This window comes from Macrotis lagotis, chromosome 8 (genome assembly GCF_037893015.1).
Source record: "Macrotis lagotis isolate mMagLag1 chromosome 8, bilby.v1.9.chrom.fasta, whole genome shotgun sequence".
Lineage (NCBI taxonomy): Eukaryota > Metazoa > Chordata > Mammalia > Peramelemorphia > Peramelidae > Macrotis > Macrotis lagotis.
This window is the reverse complement of record NC_133665.1, coordinates 187,710,727-187,732,007: the sequence shown is the minus strand read 5'-3', so window position 1 is coordinate 187,732,007 and position 21,281 is coordinate 187,710,727. Positions and strand designations below refer to the sequence as shown.

At 46.5% G+C, this 21,281-nt stretch overlaps 1 protein-coding gene across 3 annotated transcripts in view; it reads right to left on the bottom strand.

Moving 5' to 3' along the window:
* Positions 1-18,208, bottom strand: part of DCP1A (decapping mRNA 1A) — a 40,450-nt gene extending 22,242 nt beyond the window's left edge. Inside the window, exons 1-3 of one of the 3 annotated variants that reach the window (XM_074199189.1) lie at positions 17,965-18,208; positions 14,600-14,640; positions 13,344-13,471 (exon numbers count right to left, since the gene is read on the bottom strand). In XM_074199189.1, the coding sequence (XP_074055290.1) occupies positions 13,344-13,471; positions 14,600-14,640; positions 17,965-18,099 (304 nt within the window). In that variant the 5' untranslated portion in view covers positions 18,100-18,208. The other 2 variants (XM_074199188.1, XM_074199187.1) reach the window with 2 other exon arrangements.
* Between the last annotated feature and the right edge of the window lie 3,073 nt (positions 18,209-21,281).

Genomic DNA, 21,281 nt, shown 5'->3' with positions numbered 1-21,281 from the left:
GATGGCTTTTGATTTGGGGCATTTCTTTACATAATGCAGTTACAGAAAGCTCCTACCGTATGCTCAAAGAACTCTACTAAGGGACAATAAGATAGAGGTGAGCCTGGTTCTGCCCTCAAGAAAATTATAACTGAATGGGAAAAAAAGGCCAGGGACAAAAATAATTGCTAAAAAGGTGTCCAAGTTACTGCAAGAGACTTCCAGATCAAGAGTTCTGAGAAACAAGAGGAAGAGCCCTTGGAGTGGACCCCAAAAACGGAGACTTCCACAACGTCCACAAATGCAGAAGCCTGGGGAAGAGTCACAGGAGCCCAGAGACCAAGGCCAACCTCCCCCTTTACAGATGAGGAAACTGAGGCCTAAGGAGATGAAGGACACACAGATATTAATCATCAGAACAAAGTGGGGTCATGCTCACTGTGGGGTGGAGAACGTGAAGGAAAACAATAGGAAAGAAGGCTGGAGGGTACAAATGAAGGAAGCATTAATTAAGAACCTACTAGACACAAGACTCCACAAAGTAAATCACCAAAGTACACTAAGCATAATGAAAACCAATCCTGGTCCTGGAGAAAAGGGAAGCAGCTCCCTGTACCCTAGTGGGCAGTGAAGGAAATTGGCCAGCCATAACGGCCCCCAACTGTAGTTCTCTTGCTAGAAGGAAAGGTTTATAGGGTGGGTCTTGGGTGTGTGGTATCTGTGCTGTCAAAGTAAAAGTATCTTAAAAAAAAAACCTTGAAATAAAAGAAAAAGAAAAACAAATGGGTACAAGTTTAAACGCTATATGTGCATGTGTGTGTGTGTGTATGTGTGTTGGGAGATAAACATCCCCTCACATTCTTCCATTGGGCTCTGGATCCCTCTTCATTCTCTACAAACCATCTCCCCTGCCCCAATCTCACTCTTCCTCAAGGGAGAATAGTCTTCTAAAGTCAGAACTGGTCACTGACTGTCTCTCAGACAGTTTTCTTATACGTCACATTGTAAACTATTCTTCTATTTCCACTTGTTTCACTCTGCATCAGTTCAAGCAAACTTTCCCCATGACCCTTTCCTTCCCCTTGTCTGCTTTCATTAAGCAGAACAAGCATCATTTCCATTTTTTTGGATTAAAAAAGCTGAGGCCTGGAGAGGAAAAGAAAACCAGGGACCTCAGAAGCTACAGTGAGGCTATATTTCTCATTTTACAAGTGAGGAAACTGAGGCCCAGAAGGGTTAAATGATCTGACTCTCCAGCCAATGCCCTTTCATTTCTCAAGGCCCCAGAGTCAGGGTTCTCTATGTTACCCCCGACCAAATGAGAGGACCTCCATAAAGTGCTTGGCAAAGCATCTGGCATTCCTCCCTCTTTGCCTCCTCCCCCCCCACATGCCAGCATCCTTCAGGACTCTGTAAAAGCCTCAGGACAAGGTAGCAGTAGTGGGGAGAGCCCTGACTCACATTCTGTCTGAGAAACCCTTTCTAGCTGGGAGCTTGGGCAGGGACCTGGACTCCTCTGACCCCCCCAGTCCCCTCATCTGTGAAACAGAGGCAACATTACCAGGGGCTCCAAGAAAATGAGTGATGATGATGATCACTCTGCAAAAACTTGTTTAAAGTATTCTATAACAATTGTTATGAACAAGGGATATGAACAGGTAGTTATCAAAGGGAGAAATCAAAGCTATCTATAGTCATATAAAAATGCTCTAAATAGGGGGGTGGAGAAAGAAGAGAGATTGGGGGAAAATTGTAAAATTCAAAAATAAATAAAATTTAAAAATTAATAAAAAAATGCTCTAAATCCCTAATAATTAGAAAATTGCAAATTAAAGTAACTCTGCGGTTATCACTTCATACTCATCAGATTGGCTAACATGACAGAAAAGGAAAATGATTAATCTTGGAGGAGATAGCCAACCTTTCTGGAGGACAGGGAGGAACTATGTCCGAAGATCCATAAATCTGCATTGCTTAGGACTCAGTAATACCACTGCTAGGTCTATATCCCAAAGAAATCAAAGAAAGAGAACCTGAGGGGATGCCCACCAATTGGGGAATGGTTATCACTGGGCTGGAATACCATTACACTGTTGTGCCATTAGAAATGACAAAGGGGGTGGTTTCAGAAAATCCTGGAAAGTCCTGTATGGACTGATGCAGAGGGAAGCCAGTAAAACCAGGAGAACCATCAACAGTGAAACTGGAGCAACTCTGCTCAGCACAATGATCCACTGCAATTCTGATGAAAACTGCTCTTCACCTCCAGGGAGAGAACTGAGCTCCAGGTGAAGTACATTTTTTTTCCTTCGAAGTTTATTCCCCAGGGCACGGCTAATGTGGAAGAATGTTCTACATAGTTTCATGTGTGTAATGAGGTTTGTCCTTTTTGCTTTTCAAAGAGATGGGAGAGAGATTTGGGTGCTGAAAAGGTTTTTCTCTTCTTTACAGCAGGGCCTAGCCTAGTGCTGGACAAAAGGTAGACCCTTCATCGACACTAACTGAGTCAAGTCCAAACTACTTTGCAGCTCTCTAGAAATGCTCTGAACAAGAAGGGATCATTTGACAGAGCCTTTTTCTGAATTCTTCTGAGAAGTGATTTTCAATTATGAATAGTATATAAGGATGCTGACTGTACTATCTACATACAGAAATGAACTAGTGGCACTTCAGAAGTAGATAAAACAAAAGCAGGAAGATTTGGGTTCAAATCCCAACTCAGGTATTTATTGGTTGCATGACCCTAGATTCTTGGGCCTCAAAGTCAATGAGGTTGGTCTTAATGACCTCAAAGATTTCTTACAGCATCATATGACCCCACAAAATGGCCTCACATTATAACCAGATCTATTTAGACTAAGCCTAAGAAGAACCTCCTGAACCCTAGATAAGCTTACTAACTGGAAGAGATGTCACAGTGGGAAGCTAGCCCCGCAGGGGCAGAAGACAGGAGCTGCCCAGAGCCCCTGAGGATCCTATGGTGATCCCTGTAGGCTAAGAATTGATGAATGGACCCCATGATCCAAGCAAGGCAAAAGAGAAAGGAGGGTGGACCTCGGCCCCTGGGAAGACTTGTTTATTAAATGTCTGTTGAGTGGAATGACCTGAGAGAAGAGGGAAAAGTAACCCCATGATATTTCAATGGTTTTTGATTCCCTTTAAGTGTCCACATCTCCAAGAAATGGGAGTCCTCATTTGGCAAGCTGGAGTTTTTTAAACTATTTTGCTAATTGTATTTCACTAGCACAGACTTGTTTTGTAACTCTATGCATTTGAATTCATTCATTCAAAAATAGGATTCTAAGAAGAGGTCACAGATTTTGCCAGATTGCCAAAGAGGCCCAAGACACTAAAAAAAGGTAAGACCACTGTGTGAAAGGATCTAGAATTTCAGGTGGGGAATAGGAAGGGGAATCTCATTTGAATATTTTGAAACGGTAATGAATTCAGAGATAACAAGGCAGGTATTCTTACAATAAACCAGCAGCAACATCTGACTGGAAACGCCCCTCCTGGGCTCAGGGATCCTCACTGTCTTCCCACTGCTGGTGGTCACCGCCAAGCTCCAGCCTTATCTGGGCCCAGAAGGCTGGACTAATGCAGCTGCCACACAACCCGTTTCCTTCCCTGATCAAAGCAACAGACAGACAACCTCAGTGTGCCTGCTGGGGATGGATGGTCTTTCTTCAGGCTCAGACCCACTCTATTAACACCTTCCCAAGGTGACAGACCTCCTGGCTCTACTTTCCTTCTGCACCTGAGGGACTCTGCAGCTGCTAAGAGCTGCCCTTCCCATTTGGAGACTCCTGCAAACTTCTGCAGTTCTGACTGTTCTGTCAAGAAATAAGAACGCCCTGTTCTGTGTCCCTTCTGGACAAAGTTACCATTTGGCACCAGCATCTTTAGCACCAGGTAGATGAATCTCCCCGACCCTACAGAGGAACTCATTTTGATGACAAACCCTCTCCATCAAAAGCCAGACCTCAGATACAAAGGAAAAGTTGTGAGCGAAATGGAAATGGAGGCAACCTTCACACAGGCTTCTGGAGGTAAGTTTAATGATATTTCAATTTTTAAGTTTATTTGTTTCAGCTTCTGATTTTCTTCTTCAAACTAGCAAAAAATCATTATGTTAAGGTAGTAATAATAAGCCATCCAGAATCAAAGATTTTCTCCAGGAGACAACAAATTCAATTTCTGCCCACAAAGCCTTCGCATTTTATATGAGAGCTGCTTTTTGAGATCTGTTTATTGCTTTAAAACAAGCCAGTCTGACAGAAAGGGGGGGCGGTTTTTTCCTTTGGAAAGAACAGAAAAATCTCTCTCCATGCACACACAACTATGCATGGACTATATTTCACAAAGTAAATTCACATTTCAACACAATTCAAATGTAGAAAGATAAGCTCAAGAGTACAGATGGGGGCAAGTGACTTTTAATCACTAGATGTAACCCTGTATTGGCAGAAGGATGGAAATGGTTTTGACTGAGATAAAGCAACAATTATTTCCAACAAACTATAACCTATATGTTAAAAATACCAAGGGAAAATTACTTCCACCTGGGCCACTACAAAGACAGTATTTTTGTACTAGCAGCTACCTGAATTGTTCAAAGAGGCAGGAGGGCTGTCTTGGACAAAGGACTGAGGATCTGTGGTTGACTGAAGACCTGGGACTGTCCCTGAGCAATAAGATCCCAGACAAATGATAAGCCACCCAAGGCTAAGTTTTCTTATTTATAAAATAAGGGCTTAGACCAGATGAGGACTTTCTTTTGTTTTTGTTTCTGCAAGGCCCAAGGTCACACAGCTATGCAAATACTAAGAGCCAGAGACCAGATCTGAACTCATGTCCTCCTGATTCCAGGGCTGGTGCTCTATCCACTGCACCACCTTGCTGCCCTGACCAGATGATGACTAAGGGCCCTTCTAAGTCCCTCAGTCAAATCCCAGAAAGAGAATGTGTTTTTTACATGTTGAGGGCAGAGCAGAGTTGAGGGCATTGCCTCAAATCCAGCCTCAGATGTGTCCTAGCTGTGTGACCCTGGGCAACTCATCTCACCCTATCTGCCTCAGTTTCCTCATCTACAAAATGAATTGGAGGAAAAAATGGCAAACCACTCCAGTATCTTCACCAGGAAAACTCCAAATGGAGTTACATAGACTCAAGACTCGACTGAAACAACTCAACAGCAACCCCCAAGAGTAGACTGAGCAGGAGAGTGTCACGGGCAGACTTGCGTTTTAAGGGATGTACTTTCCTAGCTCTATGGCAGATGAACATGTGGAGAAAGAATTGAGGCAGGAAGGGCAATGGGGAAGCTGTGGCAACAATTTGGACAAGATGGGACAAGGGTCTTATAGCAGAATGTGAGACAGGTATAGACAAGAGAAACCAGAGGTAAAAAAATGACAAGATCTGGTTCTTGACTGAAGATGAAGAGTGAGAGACTCTAATGGTGACTGGAAGGATGGTGGTGCCACCAACGGAAAAGGGGAAGGTCAGCAGAGGACAGGGCTTGAGGGGAAAGAGGAGTCTGAGATGGCCCCTGGAAATCCAGTGTGAAATGTCTAATGGACAGTTGGTAGCCTAAGGAGAATAGGGGTTGGAGCCATAGATTTTTGGGTCATCTGCACAGAGCCACAGAGAGGAGGTGGTAATGCTGGTGAAGGAGAAAGAGTGTCAGCCAACAGGAGAGTGAAGGGTCTGGGAAGGGCAGGACATGTCCACAGTAAAGGGGAAGAGAGCACCAGAATCAGAGACAGCTGAGGCTCAGAGCTAATGGAAACTGGAGTGGGGGGGGGGGGGGCAGGCTGAGTAGCACAAAAGCTAGTCAAGCTCACATTTCAGGTCTATCTTAATACAGTTCTCCAAATAAAATTCTGAAATGGAAGATTCCCTTAAATCATGGTAACAAACCTGGTCATCTAAGATGTTTGCTTGTGCACTTTTCATTTTCATCTTTTTAGGTATTTTGCTCCCATCTGGGTGGCAAATATTTCTCCTTTCCTGCCCTGACTTCATATATATATATATACCCCACCCCCCAATTATTTGAAGATAGTTGGAAGAGTGGTAGGCCTTGGGGTGGCAAGGCAACATTTTGCAAAGGGCCTCACCATCCACACAACAAGGGTAGGGAGAGAGGACCAAACAGCCCAAGGGTGACTGCTGGGGGGGGGGGGCCACCATAAAGACAAAGACAACCAGCACTGGGGCTGAGCAGGTGAGGCTGGTTGACCAGTTGACCCTGATAAAGGACAGGAGACCAAAGCACTATTGGAACAGGATGGGTTAGGAGGGCATCACTCACTAAAATGATGGCCCCCGCACTGTCTGCATCTGAAATACAAAACAGACATAGGGCTTTTCATCCTCTGCTTTCTTCCCCTGGGGTGGATGTTACCCAGAACTCCCCAAGGCCAGATCAGAAGAACCACTTTGGGCAGCAGTGAGCAACTCAGGGAGGTCCAGTCATTGGCTCACTATCAGTTGTCCAAAGATCAGCCAGGCCACAAGGAATGATTTGAAAGACCAGCTTCCAAGTTGCTGAGAGAAGCTGCCACCAGCATCAGTGAACAGACTATCAGGCTGATGGCCAGCAAAGCAAGCTTCAGCATTATAGGCAAGGCAGGTATTGCTTCCTCCTAGACGGAAGCAAACTCAAAGGAGCCAGCCTGGTGCTCTTCTGAGCAGCTCTGCCAAGCCACACTGGGAATATGGCCCCTCTGCCACCTTGGGACTGGAGACACTGCCTAGACTTCAGGGGGGGCACAACACTTAGGGGATTGTTTCTGATGGTTTTTCAGTCTTTTGTGTTTTCTCCAATACCATCAGTTCTACAGTCAGGGAGGCAAGACTTGAACTCAGGTCTCAGGACACCAAGCCCATTGTTTTCCTCATTGCAACACACTGCTTCTCATGACCCTCTTGCAGGCCTGCGTCCCCAAGTAGCCAAGACATAGTCAATGCTATGACGGCTCAAAACCGTCACAGGGTCTGGGTTAAGTTTCTGATTATTTAGATGTTTAGGATATGCTACTAATGACTGGGATTTCCAAATCTACAGTTTCTCCAACTCAACCCTGAAAAAGAGGCAGACCTTGGGCCTCCAAACTTCATATCGGCTCCTATGTATTTGGTCCTGGGTGAGACTTCCAAAACTGCAGAGAACCAACAAGGGTGAAACACACACATCTAGTACCCAAATACACAGACACCCTCCCCCACCCCACCACCACAGACACACACATAGACTCACCCCCATACACAGAATTCTTGCTGCTAAGAGCCATCCCTTTGGTTCTGCTCACATTGCCATAGAGGTTTAGGGGGAGTTCTCATTCCCAGCTAGCTAAGAATGAACTTTCTCTAGAAAACAATAAACTTTTCTCTAATCCAACAGCTGGTCCAGACAAAATGCTTTTCTCCTTGAGAGATGATGGGATTCCACCTTTGGAGCCTCCCCCCTGCCCCACACCATGAAGATGTGGACTCTCTGTCCCACTTCAATGAGGACTTTCACAAAGAATGAGTCTGGGACATCATGTTACTCCCCATTCCATTATATCAGTGAGCCCTTACTAATTTCAACAGCCAGTCAGTTATCATAAAACTTAGGGGATGACTAATATTAAGAAATATCAAGGCTGACAATTCCTATTCAGAAAGATCACAGATTTGCACATTTTCCCCACTTACAGGCCTGGGTCTGAATCACTGTAGATTAAGATTTCCCCCTCACCATCCAAGTGAATGGTTATTAATACAGACAGCCAATCTGCATTTAGAAAGCAGTTGGGCTTTGTCCAAATTTACTCACTCTATGAATTATCAGAGCCAAAGGACAGGATAATAAAGTCACTGAGCTCAGAGATTCATCCTCTTTTGCTAGGAAGAGCATGAGTTTGTATTTCACCCTAAAGGCAACAGATATGTTAGCAAAGACATTATAGAAGGGCAGTGGTGTGCCAGACTTCTGCAATCACTACTGAGGAGGAGGTGAAGAAGAGAGCCAGTTAGTACATCACAGAGGAGGGAGTGAAGGCCTGCAGTGGGTAGTAGCAGGGAGGACAGAGAAAGGTGGGAGGAAGAGAATGGGGAGGTGGGCCGTAGTGTTCAGAATGCTCGGTTCAAATTCTATTTCAGACACTAGTAGCTGTGTAATCTTGGGCAAGTCCCCTATCTCTAAATCCATGATTGTGTCATCTTGTGAGGGGATGAATTTGAAAGAGATTGTGGGAGCAGAAGTAACAAGAATCAGCTTCTTGGATAAGAGAGAGGGGCAAAGGAAGACTTGAGGCTGACTCTTGGGTGGCAAACTTGGCAAAATGGAAGGAGGATGGCATCCTTAAGAGAAATATCAGTTTGATGAAAAGCTGAATTTAGAGGGGGAAGACAAATCACTGGATTCACTGAGTCTGAGTTGTTTATGGGATGGAATGGTGGAGATAAAGAGCAGGTGGTTGGTGCTCAACAGACAAGGGCTAAGATAAGGAGATCTGGGAGTCATCAGCTCAAAGATAACTGAACCGTGGCAACAGATGAGCTCACCAAGAGGTCCTGGGCAGAATTCTGAAGGATACCTAGGACTTATGAATGGGAGAAGGATAAGGAGCTAGCAAAGAAGAGTGAAGTGGGACAGAGCCAAGATGGCGACAAGAAAGGATCGAGTGTTAGGCGCTCTCTGATAAAACTCATAAGCTAAGGACTCTAACTAAACTTTCGAGAGACAGAACCCACAGGGAGGCAGTTCTCCTACTCAAGGTAACCTGGAAAAGAGCAGAAAGGCTTTGCTCCCTAGGGTCAGAGGGGCAGTCGGCCAGAGGGGTGGCCTGCCAGGGCAAAAGAACTTCAGCCTCCCAGAGGCAGCCCCAGGGCGCTGGGAGCCGCAGCTCACAGCAGTGGGGGAGTCTCCTGACCTACGCCCCAGGAGCACCAGGCACAAATTGGGGGAACAGTGGAGGACCTCTCAGGGCACACAGCAAGCAACGTGATCTTTTAGCAGCCCAGATCCAGAAACAGAAGCAGGCAGAGCCTGGTAAGCAGGAGCCCCCAGGGCATGAGTCCATTGAGCCTAGGGAGGGGAGTGAAGAGAGAGACTGCAGAGCTCTGTCATCTGCCCCTGGAACAGGACTCTGGGATTCTGACCACATTGAGATCCTGATCCCAGTCTAGGCACCCCCATAGAACAGCAGGGCCCCTCCACCTCAGCCCCATGGCACAGGGGGGCGCTTATGGTCATTCACAGACCAGGAGGGAGGACAGAGCCTCACATACTGAGACCCTTGTGGGAGTGTCCCAAAAGCTCAGGAAGCACCCCAAAACCAGGCTCAGGCTGGGAAAATGAGCAGAGAAAAAAGAGGAACACCATTGAGAAATATTTTGCAAATGAGCCCAAGAAAGATCAAAATACTCACTCTGAAGATGAGGAAGCACCAGCTCCTGCATCTAAAGACTCCAAGAAAAACAGAAATTGGGCTCAGGCTATGACAGAGCTCAAAAAAGACTTTGAAAATCAAATGAAGGAATTAGAAGAAAAACTGGGAAAAGAAATGAGAGAGATGCAGGAAAAACATGAAAATGAAGTCAGCAGCTTAGTCAAGGAAATCCAAAAATATGCTGAAGAAAATAGCATGCTAAAAAACAGCTTAGGTCAAATGGATAAAACAGTTCAAAAAGTTATGGAGGAGAAGAATGCATTAAAAAAGCAAAATTGGCCAGATGGAAAAAGAGATAAGAAAACTCTCTGAGAACAAATCCTTCAGAAAAAGAATAGAATTCAGGGAGATTGATGAATTTACTAGAAATCAGGAATCAATACTTCAAAAAAATGAAAAATTAGAAGAAAATGTGAAATATCTCATTGAAAAAACAACTGATATGGAAAACAGACTTAGGAAGGATAATTTAAAAATTATTGGAATACCTGAAAGTCATGATCAGGAAAAGAGCCTTGACATCATTTTCAAAGAATTACTACAGGAAAATTGGCCTGATATTCTAGAAGCAGAGGGCAAAATAGAAATGGAGAGAATCCACCGATCCCCCCCCAAGAAAGAGAACCCAAAAAACCAACCCCTAGGAATATTACAGCCAAGTTCCAGAACTTCCAAGTCAAAGAGAAAATATTACAAGCAGCCAGAAGGACACAGTTCAAATATCGTGGAGCTGCAGTCAGGATCACACAGGACTTGGCAGCAACTACATTGGAAGCTCGTAGGGCTTGGAATAGAATATACTGGAAGGCAAAAGAGCTCAGAATGCAGCCAAGAATCAACTACCCAGCAAGGCTGAATGTCCTCTTCCAGGGAAAAAGATGGACTTTCAATGAACAAGGGGAATTTCAAATGTTCCTGTTGGAATGGCCAGAGCTGAACAGAAGGTTTGATCTTCAGATACAGGACTCAGGGGAAACACAGAGATTGGAGGAGAAGGGGAAAATATGAGGGACTTAATGAGCATGAACTGCATGTATTCCTGTATAGAAAAATGACATTGATAATACTCATATGAACCTTCTCAGTTAATAGAGCAGGTAGAGGGAGCTTTTATAGTTGAAGCACAGGAGAAAGCAGAATTTGAAGATAAAATATGGTGTAAAAATGGAGTCAATAGAAAAAAAGGGAAATGTAATGGGAGAAAGAAAAAAGAGAGGGGGAATAGGCCAAGATATTTCATATAATAAGATTTTTCTTTATTATAATGAGCTATTTCAATGATATGGAAAGGGGGAAGGTAAGGGGGAATGAGGGAAACTTCGCTCTCAGCAGAGGTGGCTAGGAGAGGAAACAGCATATATATTCAATGGGGTATAGGCATCTGGAGTAAGAAGGAGAGGGGGGTAACAGGGGGAAGGGGGCGGGGATGTGAGTCATGGAGGAGAGGATGGACCATGGGGGGGGGGAGAATGGTCAGTTATAACACATTTTCTTTTTTACTTCTTGCAAGGGGTTGGGATTGGATGGCCTGTCCTGGACCATAGGGCCAGGTGGATGCTGGGCCTAAGGGATGGTATGAGGGCTCAGGGCCTCTTGGCCCCAGAGCCAGGGATCTGTCTGCTGCGCCACTCAGCTACCCTAAGCAGAGTCAGAGTGAAAGGAGAGAGAAAATATAGTACATGGTAGTGGAGAAATACGAAAGGAGGGAGTTGTGATCAGCAATGGCAACGGAGGAAAAATATGGAAGTAACTTTTGCCATGGACTTATCATGAAGAATGTGATCCGCCTGCAAAAGAATTATTGGTGTTGGAACAAAGACTCAAGCACATTTTTTATTATTATTATTATTTTTTTGGGGGGGGGGTACAGGGCAAATGGGGCTGGGTGGCCTGCCTGGGGCCGCATAGCAGGGTGATTATTGGGTGTTGTTGGGTGTCTGAGGCCAGATTTGGACCCAGATGCTCCTGGCTCAAGGGCCAATGCTCTGTCTGCCACCCAGCCACCCCTACTATTATTACTACTACTTTATTTTATTTTGGGTCTTTCTTTCTTTCTTTTTTTCTTTTTTTTTGGTTTTTGCAGGGCAGTGGGGTTCGGGTGGCTTGCATGTCACACAGCTGAGTGATTGTTGGGTGTACAGGGCTGGATGTGGGCTCGTGTGCTCGTGGCTCCAGGGCTGGTGCTCCGTCCATTGCGCCACCTGGCCATACCTACAATTATTATTATTTTTTAATTTTAATTTTTTCTCTCCCCTTTACTTCATTGCTCAAGCAAGTCTATATTTATGGGGGGAGGGGGTATTTCATTTACTCTTAAACAAGAATATTTTTATTAATGTAAAAAACCCCATTATTTGTACAAAATGAGAATAAATATTAAATTAAAAAAAGAGTGAAGTCAGATCCTTCTGCCTGTATGTGTATAGGTTTTATATGTGCCCTAGGCAAGTCTCTTGAGCCTCAGTTTCTTTAATTGTAAAGTGGGGGTAAGCCACTGTCAGTGACTACTCTGTGGCCTTACTGTGAGAATCTAAAGAATTGATTCTTGGGAAAACCCTTTGCCAAAGTTAGACAAAAAGGTGGAGGCTAGGTGGCACAGTGGATAGAACACCAGCCCTGGAGTCAGGAGTACCTGGGTTCAAATCTAGCCTCAGACACTTAATAATTACCTAGCTGTGTGGCCTTGGGCAAGCCACTTAACCCTGTTTGCCTTGCAAAAACCTAAAAAAAAAGGTTCAAAGTTAGACAAGACAACAAAGGCTCACAGAGGATCTTTTTTCTGTTTTGTTTTTGCACGGCAATGGGGTTAAGTGACTTGTCCAAGGTTACACAGCTAGGCAGCTATTAAGTGTCTGAGCCTGGCTTTGAACCCAGGTCCTCCTGACTCCAGGGCAGGTGCTCTATCCATTGTGCCACCTAGCTGCCCCACAAAGGATCTTTCTATAAAAAAACTAGTGACTTGAGGGAAGCCAGAAAGGACACCATTTCTCATATGTGCAGACACTTGCTGATGCATCAAAAGAGAATGGCTTGTCTTGGGGGGCAGTTACCTGAGGTCTCTGCCCACAGAAGGCAGTGGATAAACATGACCTCATGTCTCACAGGAATTCAGGGGAAGGGCAGGGAGTTGGCAGCCTTCTGAGTGCCAGCCTGGGGTTTTCCCCAGTATCCCAAACCACTTTTCCTTTTGAAGGCACCCAAAGTACATCATTTCTACCACTAAGACACTCCCCCCCCAAACCCATGATGGTCAGCTCCCATCCCCAGAAGAGCCTCCAGCTTTACCCAAGAGACCAGAAACCTTTTCTGAGTGGTTTCAAAAACACAAAAAAGGGCCAATCTGCCACCACATCAAGGGAGGCCCTGAGACACACAGATTCTGTTTGGCTTTCTATCATGCCTTCAGGAAGTGCCAGACCATAGAGAGGAGGACCCAGGACATGCCTGTCTCTGAGCTAGTCTCAAAGAAGGCCTTGGCTGTGAGAGAGGCAGACAGCAGTCTTGAAAGCAATGGGGAGCTGGCCCAGTAGAGAACAGAGAGAAAAGAGCTCTGTCACCACAGGCACCTATAGGCCCTGGCTTCTCTTCCTGTCTAGATTACATTCTGGATTTTAGAAATGGGCTGCAGGAACTCAGAAATTTTTATCCAGTTTTATCCGGCTCTCTGGGAATAATGCTATTTCAAAGGAAGAGGGCTGATTGAGTCGAAGAATTAGTTTATGCAGAGAATGACAAAGACCCAGGTCCCTCTCTTCCAGCTGCCAGAAAGGGTCCCACCTTCCAGACTTCATAGTGAGTTGCCCTTGGCCTTGGAGATAAAGGAATGCCACCGACATCACTTGTAATATCCTCCATTCCCTGGATTCCTGAAAGAAAATGTCATTACAAATCTCATTGGAATACAGGATCACTGGTACTCACGGCTGGCATTTCTGTAGAGAAGAAAAGGCTCATGAAGTTGGAATTCCAAATCTTTGTTCACTGGTTCCACAAGGTTTGTCATATTGAGTCGATTCACAATCGTGAAGCCATGGAAAGGTGAAGCTGACCTTAGTTTTAATGGTTAAAAAAAGTCATCAGAATTTTGTCAAAATGCAGAAATACCCACCCCTTTCATTTCTATTCCAATTAGGACAGGAGCATGCTATGCAGAATCATCTCACAAAGACTGTCCATTGTAGTCACAGTGAGAGATGTGATGATGAATGGGCTTCACCATCCAAAAAGGATTATGATCAACCCAGTCCTATGGTCTAGGACACACACTGGCTACATCCTCAGGAGTTCACAAAGAAAATAGAGCCTCCTCAGACAGGTCCCAAGGCAGACCCTTCTTCTGCTGAACAGTAATAATAATTTATTGGATTCTGAGTTTATAAATCACTTCTTCACATGAAATGGAGATGATTAAAGTGCGGTCAACTGGTGCCCAAAGTGATGAGCTTTACAAGGATTAAGGAAGAATGGGAATCTGAGTGATGGAAACAACTAAAGATAGCAGCCCCAAAGTTAAACAGTGACTTTAAAAGTCAAATAAATGTATGTCAGATATATTTGGAGACTGGGGATCTTGGCAGCCACATTAAAGCTTTTGGGGAAAACCAAAGACTTCTGATCTGGTCGGAATAAGCTAAGTTTTCAAATATCTCTTGAAGGAACCATCACTATAGACCATTCAAGGTAACCCAAGTCAGGTGATCCCCAACTTGGGAAACACACAGGTATGGAAAAAGCTTTTGACTGAATAACTGAAACCAAAACAGGGCGAAACCAGTCAAATATAGCTTACAGATGTACTGACTCCAAGTACTTCTAAGAGGGCTTCTGAAGGAATACATAGAAAAAAGAAGTAAACCTACTGGAAGACCACATGTAGAGTCCTTTAATTTTCACTTATTTGTTCACTAAAATGTATCAAAACACTGACTTATTTTCCAATTCTTAATTTTGCAATATTGAAATCAGCATGGCTCCATCTGGGCTTTGGTGGGCCTATATAGTTGAATTGTGTGCGATCTTTTTCCTTTGATGATACTGCATAGGATAGAATAAGGCAATAAATAGTGGAGGAATCAAAGAGAGGAAAATCTTAATATCTTCCAGGAGTAAAATCATTACAGTCACCATTATTAAATTAAAAAATAAAGACTTGAGGTTTGGCATTTTTAAAATCTTACCTTCTATATACAAATAAAGTCCCTTCTATGTCAGTTTTCTCCTGCAATAAAGGTAATAAAAAAAGACAGTCATATTCATTTCATTTTTACTTATATAATCTACATTTTGGAATTCTACTAATGAAATAATACTGAAAATCAATTTTGAAATGTCCTAGAGACTTCACTGGCTGTCCAAAGTATTTGTTCTTTCTTTAAAGGGAGAAAATTAGAAGTTATTTTATTCATAATTTGTCAGATTTCCTGGTTTGTTGTTTAAACTCTGCTGCTTTTAGCAAAGTCGGTAGGAAGAAGGGAACACCAGCTTCCACACGGATGATTATTTACTTTGTTTTGTTCAATGCAGACAGCTAGTGTCAAGCATTTTATTTCTATTGGTAATAAATATATTAAGACGTGTTTTTAAAAATCAAAAATGTTTATAAATTTTCCGTTATTATAATGTGACAAGAACAGGGGAATTGAAAATCCAGTCTCAGGTCCTTATCTGCTGGATCCTACCAGGGTCTCATTTTCTTCATTTGAGGGAATCCTAGATTTTCTGATTTTACAGAGAAAACAGCAGGAGATTGAAGACTTGACTATCTTTAATCTGGGCCAAAGAGCAGGGCCCCCTAGGGTCACATCTAGCCAGCTCTCAGGTGGACCATACCACTATTAGGTTGTGCAAGGTTTTTGCTTGAAAACACCCTGTAAATTTCAAAGGGCTATAAAATTATGAAGTGTAATTAAAATGGAAACTTTACAACATTGTACTCTTAATAAATAAGATCAATCCTTACTGATCTTAATAAGATGAAATTCTCACCATCTTTGCTTTCCCGAAAACAGCTTTTGGTTTGGATAAGAGTACAATGTTGTAAAGTGGTACAAAGTCTTTTTCTGTATATTTTCTATGAACAGAAGTCAGCTGGAAGGATCTCCTTGATCAATTCTAGGTAGACACATGTGAACCAAATTCTAATGATTTGTTTAGGGTCTTGGCCTTTTTTTGTCCAGAAATTCTTTAAAAAGTTAAGTTGAGGGGCGGCCAGGTGGCCAGTGGATAGAGCACCAGCCCTGGAGTCAGGACCTGAGTTCAAATATGAACTCAGACACTTAATAATTACCTAGTTGTGTGGCCTTGGGCAAGCCACTTAACCCCATTGTCTTGCCAAAAAAAACCTTTTAAAAAAAGAGTACTAGGAAATGTTTTCTCCTTCCATTTCTGCAATGGAAGTATGCTACTCTTAGCTGAATGGGCCCTCCAGGAGAAGCTGTCTAGCTCTGTCTTCCCTCAGGGAAGACTCTCCATTCTCTCCAATACAATCAGCTCACTTCCTTTTGGGATCTCTAATGCCCACTTGGCCCTCATTTGCCCTTTATGGGTACCAAGTTGCACTGCTGCTCTTAGGGTGACTGGCAACTGTTTTCAAAATCATTCAATGCTTCTTCTTCAGACAGGAAGACTCATTTTTCTGAGTTCTCAAAGCTGGCCTCAGACACTTAATAGCTGTATGACCCTGAGCAAGTCACTTAACTTGTTTACCTTAGTTCCTCATCTGTAAAATAGAGAGAAAAATGGCAAACATCTAATATCTTTTTTGGTTCGTGTTTTTGCAAGGCAATGGGGTTAAGTGGCTTGCCCAAGGCCACACAACTAGGTAATTATTAAGTGTCTGAGGCTGGATTTGAACTCAGGTCCTCCTGACTCCAGGGCTGGTGCTCTATCCACTGTGCGACTTAGATGCCCCTAGAACATCTAATACCTTTACCAAGAAAACACTATGGGGGTCAGGAAGAGTCAACACAACTGAAACCATGGAGAACCACCAGAAGTCACCAAAACAGCTGAAAATGGTAATGGCCCTACCAGCTCTTCATTGGACTTTTTCTCACATTCTAAGCATGGCCTCTATTTAAATTTTAGAGTACTGGGTATCTAATTAGCCAGCCTCAGAAAGCCACAGGATACCTTCCCTTGGTAACCGAGCCTGGCTTCTTATCTATTTGCATAAATAGTAATTAGAGATACTGTAACTTAGGGGGACTACTAAAGGAAGCAACATAGTTACATATCCCAGTCTGGGCCCTACAAGCAACATAATCATCCCTGGGTCCCTTCCCCTGCAGCAGACACAGGAGACATCCTTACAGATTTTTGTTAGATTGTTTTAAGGACTTAAGAAAGTGGTGGTTACATTTCTGATCCAATCCACTGTGGAGAAGCTCATAAAATTTGAAGAACAAACTCCAATCTTTAAATCACTCCCAGATATAAAAATATTCATAGCAGCCCTGTTTGTGGTGGCAAACAACTGAAATTAAGTGAATGTCCTTCACTTGGGGAACGGCTTAGCAAACTGTGGTCTATGTATGTCATGGAACACTGTTGTTCTATTAGAAACCAGGAGGGAGGGGAATTCAGGGAAGCCTGGAGGGATTTGCGTGAACGGATGCTGAGGGAGGTGAGTAGAACCAGAAGAACACAGTTCAGCCTAACAGCAACATGGGGCTGATGGTCCACCTTGATGGACTCGCTCATTCCATGAAGGCAACCATCAGGGACAATTTGGGGCTGTCTGCAATGGAGAATCCCATCTGTGTCCAGAGAAAGAACTGGGGAGTTTGAAAAAAAGACCAGATATTCAATTTAGGGGGGGAAATCCATTATCTTATTCTGTAATTCTGCTGTCTGTCTTATCCTTGAGGATCTGACTCCTCTCTCATCACATTCAGCTAAGACCAATGTAGCCCATGGGAGCAACGGGAGGACTGACAGACTGCCTTCTGTGGGGGTGGAGGGAGGGAAGCGAGATTGGGGGGGAATTGTGGAACTCCAAGGAGAACCTGAAAGTCTGCTAAAACAATCGCTGCCGGCTTGGAGGTGGGGGCACGCATGGATTCCTTTAAAAAGATATGGCTATCTTTTTATTTTGTCAGCCACTCCCCATTAAAAACTGGCAAGTCCTGGAAGAGGTGCCCGGTGGCGAGCGGCCCCGATGGCTCCTCCCGGGTTCTCTGGAGCCAGGGCTTGGGAGGACGGCTGCGTAGCCCTGGCCGCGCCGAAGGCCGCCAATGGCCGGGGTTGTGGGGCGCCTTCCCGGCTCCAGTGGCCTCGGGTGAGGCGGCAGCCCCGCGTCCGTGGGGGGCAGCGCCCGGGCCGGGCGGCCCTCGGGGAGCCTCAGGGACGGCGTGTGCGCCGCGGAGGAGCGGCCCGGAGCCGGCGCCCGCCCGTGCCCGGCCGCCCTCCTGTGCCCGGCCGCCCGTGCCCGGCCGCCTGTGCCCGGCCGCCCGTGCCCGGCCGCCTGTGCCCGCCCGTGCCCGGGCCCGGCGGGGGGAGGGGCGCCTCAGTGCCCGGCCGGCGCAGCGGGGCCCGCACTCACCCACTGGTTGGCCTCGGGGCTGAAGGTGTAGAGCGCGACCTGGCCCGTGAGGTCGGCGATGCTGGTGATGTAGGGGTCGTGGCGCCGCAGCGCCGCCAGGCTCATCTCGGCCCCGGCTCGGCTCACCGCCTCCATCTTGGCCGCCCCCCCCCCAGCCAGCGGCCCCGGACCGGAAGCGGAGGGGCGGGACGTCCCGTTCAAACCTCCGGGGCCGCGGCGCAGGCGCAGACGCCGCCGACGCCGAGGCGGGGCCCGGGCGGCGGGGGACGGCTCCGCGGGGGAGGGGAGGCGGCCTCTTCCGGTCCCGCCCTCCGACGCCGGATGTTGCGTGGGGGGGCGGCCCCGGGAGAAGAAGCGGCCGGGCCGGGCCGGGCCGCCAGGGGGCGCGCGCGCCCGGGGTCGAAGCCGAGGCCGCCGCCAGCCCGGGCCGCCCCGCCTGGGGGAGGGGGAGGGGGAGGAGCCGGTGGGCGCAGCCCGGGCCCCGCTCTCGGAGGGCGGATTTGAACTCGGCTCCCGTCCCCGGCCCAGCCCCGCTCTGGGGAGGGCCCCCGGGGAGGCCTCCCCGACGCCCCGAGGCTGGCCCGGCCCAGGCCCTAGGCTGGGGCCGGATTTGCACCCGGCACCCGGGTCCCGGCTCCCGGGCCGACCCCTGTCACCTGCAAAATGAACGGGGCCTGGGGGTCCAAGGGCTCCAGGGCCCCGCGTCCGCCCCCTTGTGCCCCGGGCCAGGGCGGACCAGCTGGGCCGGAGCACCCCCTTGTGCCCCGGGCCCCCGGAGCGTCCCTGGAGCGGGCGCAGGAGGCGCGTGCCCCGGGACTGTGCCCGGGCCTCGGGCCGCGGGGGGCTCCGGGCACTGAGTGGGGGGCAGAAAGGAGGCCAGGCCGGGCGCCCCGCAGTTTGCCTGATCTCAGCCCCTCGGTAGCTGAAAGCACATGCACCCGAGGGCGAGCTCCGGCCCGGCTGACCGGCGCCTTACAAGGAGCACGGACTCGGAGAATGCCACCAGACACGCAAGGGCGTTGAAGAGGTGCCCATGGGCCCACCCGGGCCCACCGGGCCCGCCGCCCGTCCTCGGTCTCGTTGCCCGACTCCTTCATCCCTGCCAGCCCAGGGTCCTCGAGGAGCGGCCTGCAGCGCCTCAGCCCTGGGGCTGAGCCCGGGGGCTCGGGCCGGCTTCTGGCCTGGGCTCCCCTTGCTGTACAGCCTCTGGGGAAGACTGGCGAGCTGCTTGGCTCTCCCAAACCAAACGTGAAACCCACTGGTTCTAAGACTCGGACCTCAGACCGAGCCCCACGTCATCCACGGGAAAAGGTCGCAGGCCCTGATTTTCTGACCTGGATTTGGGGAAGGATAGCCTGCGGACGTTTGTTTCTTTACCCCCAAAACTGGAGGTAAGGGCTTGGGTGTAAAGCTGGCGTTGGCGATCCTCATCAGGGAAATTCATCCTGATTCCTTAGATCACACAGTCAACTTCATTATTTCAACTTTCACCCGTGGTCCCAAGAACCTGGAGCATGGGCAGCAGCCACACCCCAGGAAAACCATCCTGGCAGATGGGCTAAACCAGGTTGACGGGTGAGGGGGTGTGGACTCCAAGCGTGTGAAGAGTTCCCCCCACCCCATGAAACGGGCAGATGAGAACAATTTGTTCTAATGGCCATGTGGTGGCAGATGAAAAGACACAATGGAGTACTTAGAGTTTGCTCAGACACAACGATGCCCGTGTCATCGAGGGCATTCTGTGGGCCATCACTGATCTTGCCAGAAGCCTCTAGGAGAGAGAGAGTAAGGCTGATAACTTGTGTACTTAAATCCAGTTCACCCAGCAGTGATATCATTGGTCCTTTTTGAAAATAAAGGGTGGGAGGGCAGCTAGGTGATACAGCAGACAGAGCACCAGCCCTGGAGTCAGGCCCTGAGTTCAAGTGTGACCTCAAACACTTAATAATTGCCTAGCTCTGTGACCTTGGGCAAGTCACTTAACCCTCTTGTCTTAAATAATTTTTTTTTAAATTTTAAACAAAAGAAAAGAAAGGAGCAGCTAGGTGGCACAGTGGATACAGCACTGACCCCAGAGTCAGGAGTCCCTGAGTTTAAATCTGGCCTCAGACACACAATAATCACCTAGCTGTGTGGCCTTGGGCAAGCCACTGAACCCTATTGCCTTGCAAAAACAAAAACAAAAGAAAAGAAAAGAGAGGATGAATAGCAACATGGTGTGCCAGGCCCTATGCCAAGAGCTGGGGATTCAAAGACAAAGACAGCTTCTGCCCTTAAGGGGCTCACAGTCTAATGATGGAGGCAACATGTAAATAACTTTGTACAAACTATTGCTATAGAAAGGAATCACTGGAGGAAATCACTAGCATGGGAGGAGGGGATCTGGAAATAATAATAGCTAGAGGAGGATGAGAAAGTGGGGGAAGAAAGAGGGAGAGGACACCTGCTAAATATTTAACTCATTTCAGCCTCACAACAATCCTGGAAAGCAGTTGCTATTGTTATGATCCCCATTTTACAGATGAGGAAAATGAGACTGACTCTCTTGCCCAGAGTCACACAAGCCAGTCTGAGGTCAAATTTGAACTCAGATCTTGCCTATCCCAGCCTGCTGTCTATATATTGCACAATTACATTGTCTCCTACCAAAAGAGGGATCTGAGATTTTTCTCGGATGAATGAGTTGGGCTATGATAAAGAATGGACCTCCTTTTTCTCTAAAACAAGAATCCAAGCACAGATCTGCTTTAGCCTTTTCTGAGCTTTCTGTGTTTCAGGCAGAAGCAGTTGGAATCTGAGATATCCATATCATTTTATTTCACTTATTCATTTCATTCTGCCGGCAAATTGGCTGATCTTTTCTGGGATTTTTTGGTCCCTCCAATGTCATCTTGTTTTCAAGGTTTTGATCTACTTGCTTCCTCCCTGAAAAGCTATAGTCATTGATGGTTATTTTGTGATGCCAATTGGGAAAGCTCTCCAAGAAAGCATAAATATTCAATAGAAGAATTAAATAATTACGACCTGCCAGCTCTAAATTGCTCCTCTTCCTACCCTACTCTTTCTTGATAATAACAAAGTCAATCATTTTGGATGCACCTATGGGATACTTGGTCCTCTTTCTCTTTTACTAAATTTAGTTCTTCTCCCACACAATCTTCTCAAAATAATTAAAGTAGTTTCTTTATTTTCTTCCTGTTTAAGCAGCTTAAGCAGATCTGGAAGAGAGAACACAGAACTTATTAATAGTGTTATTTACATTTTCATTAGGGAAGAGATTCAAATGAGAATGGGTGGAGACTTGGACCTAAACCGAT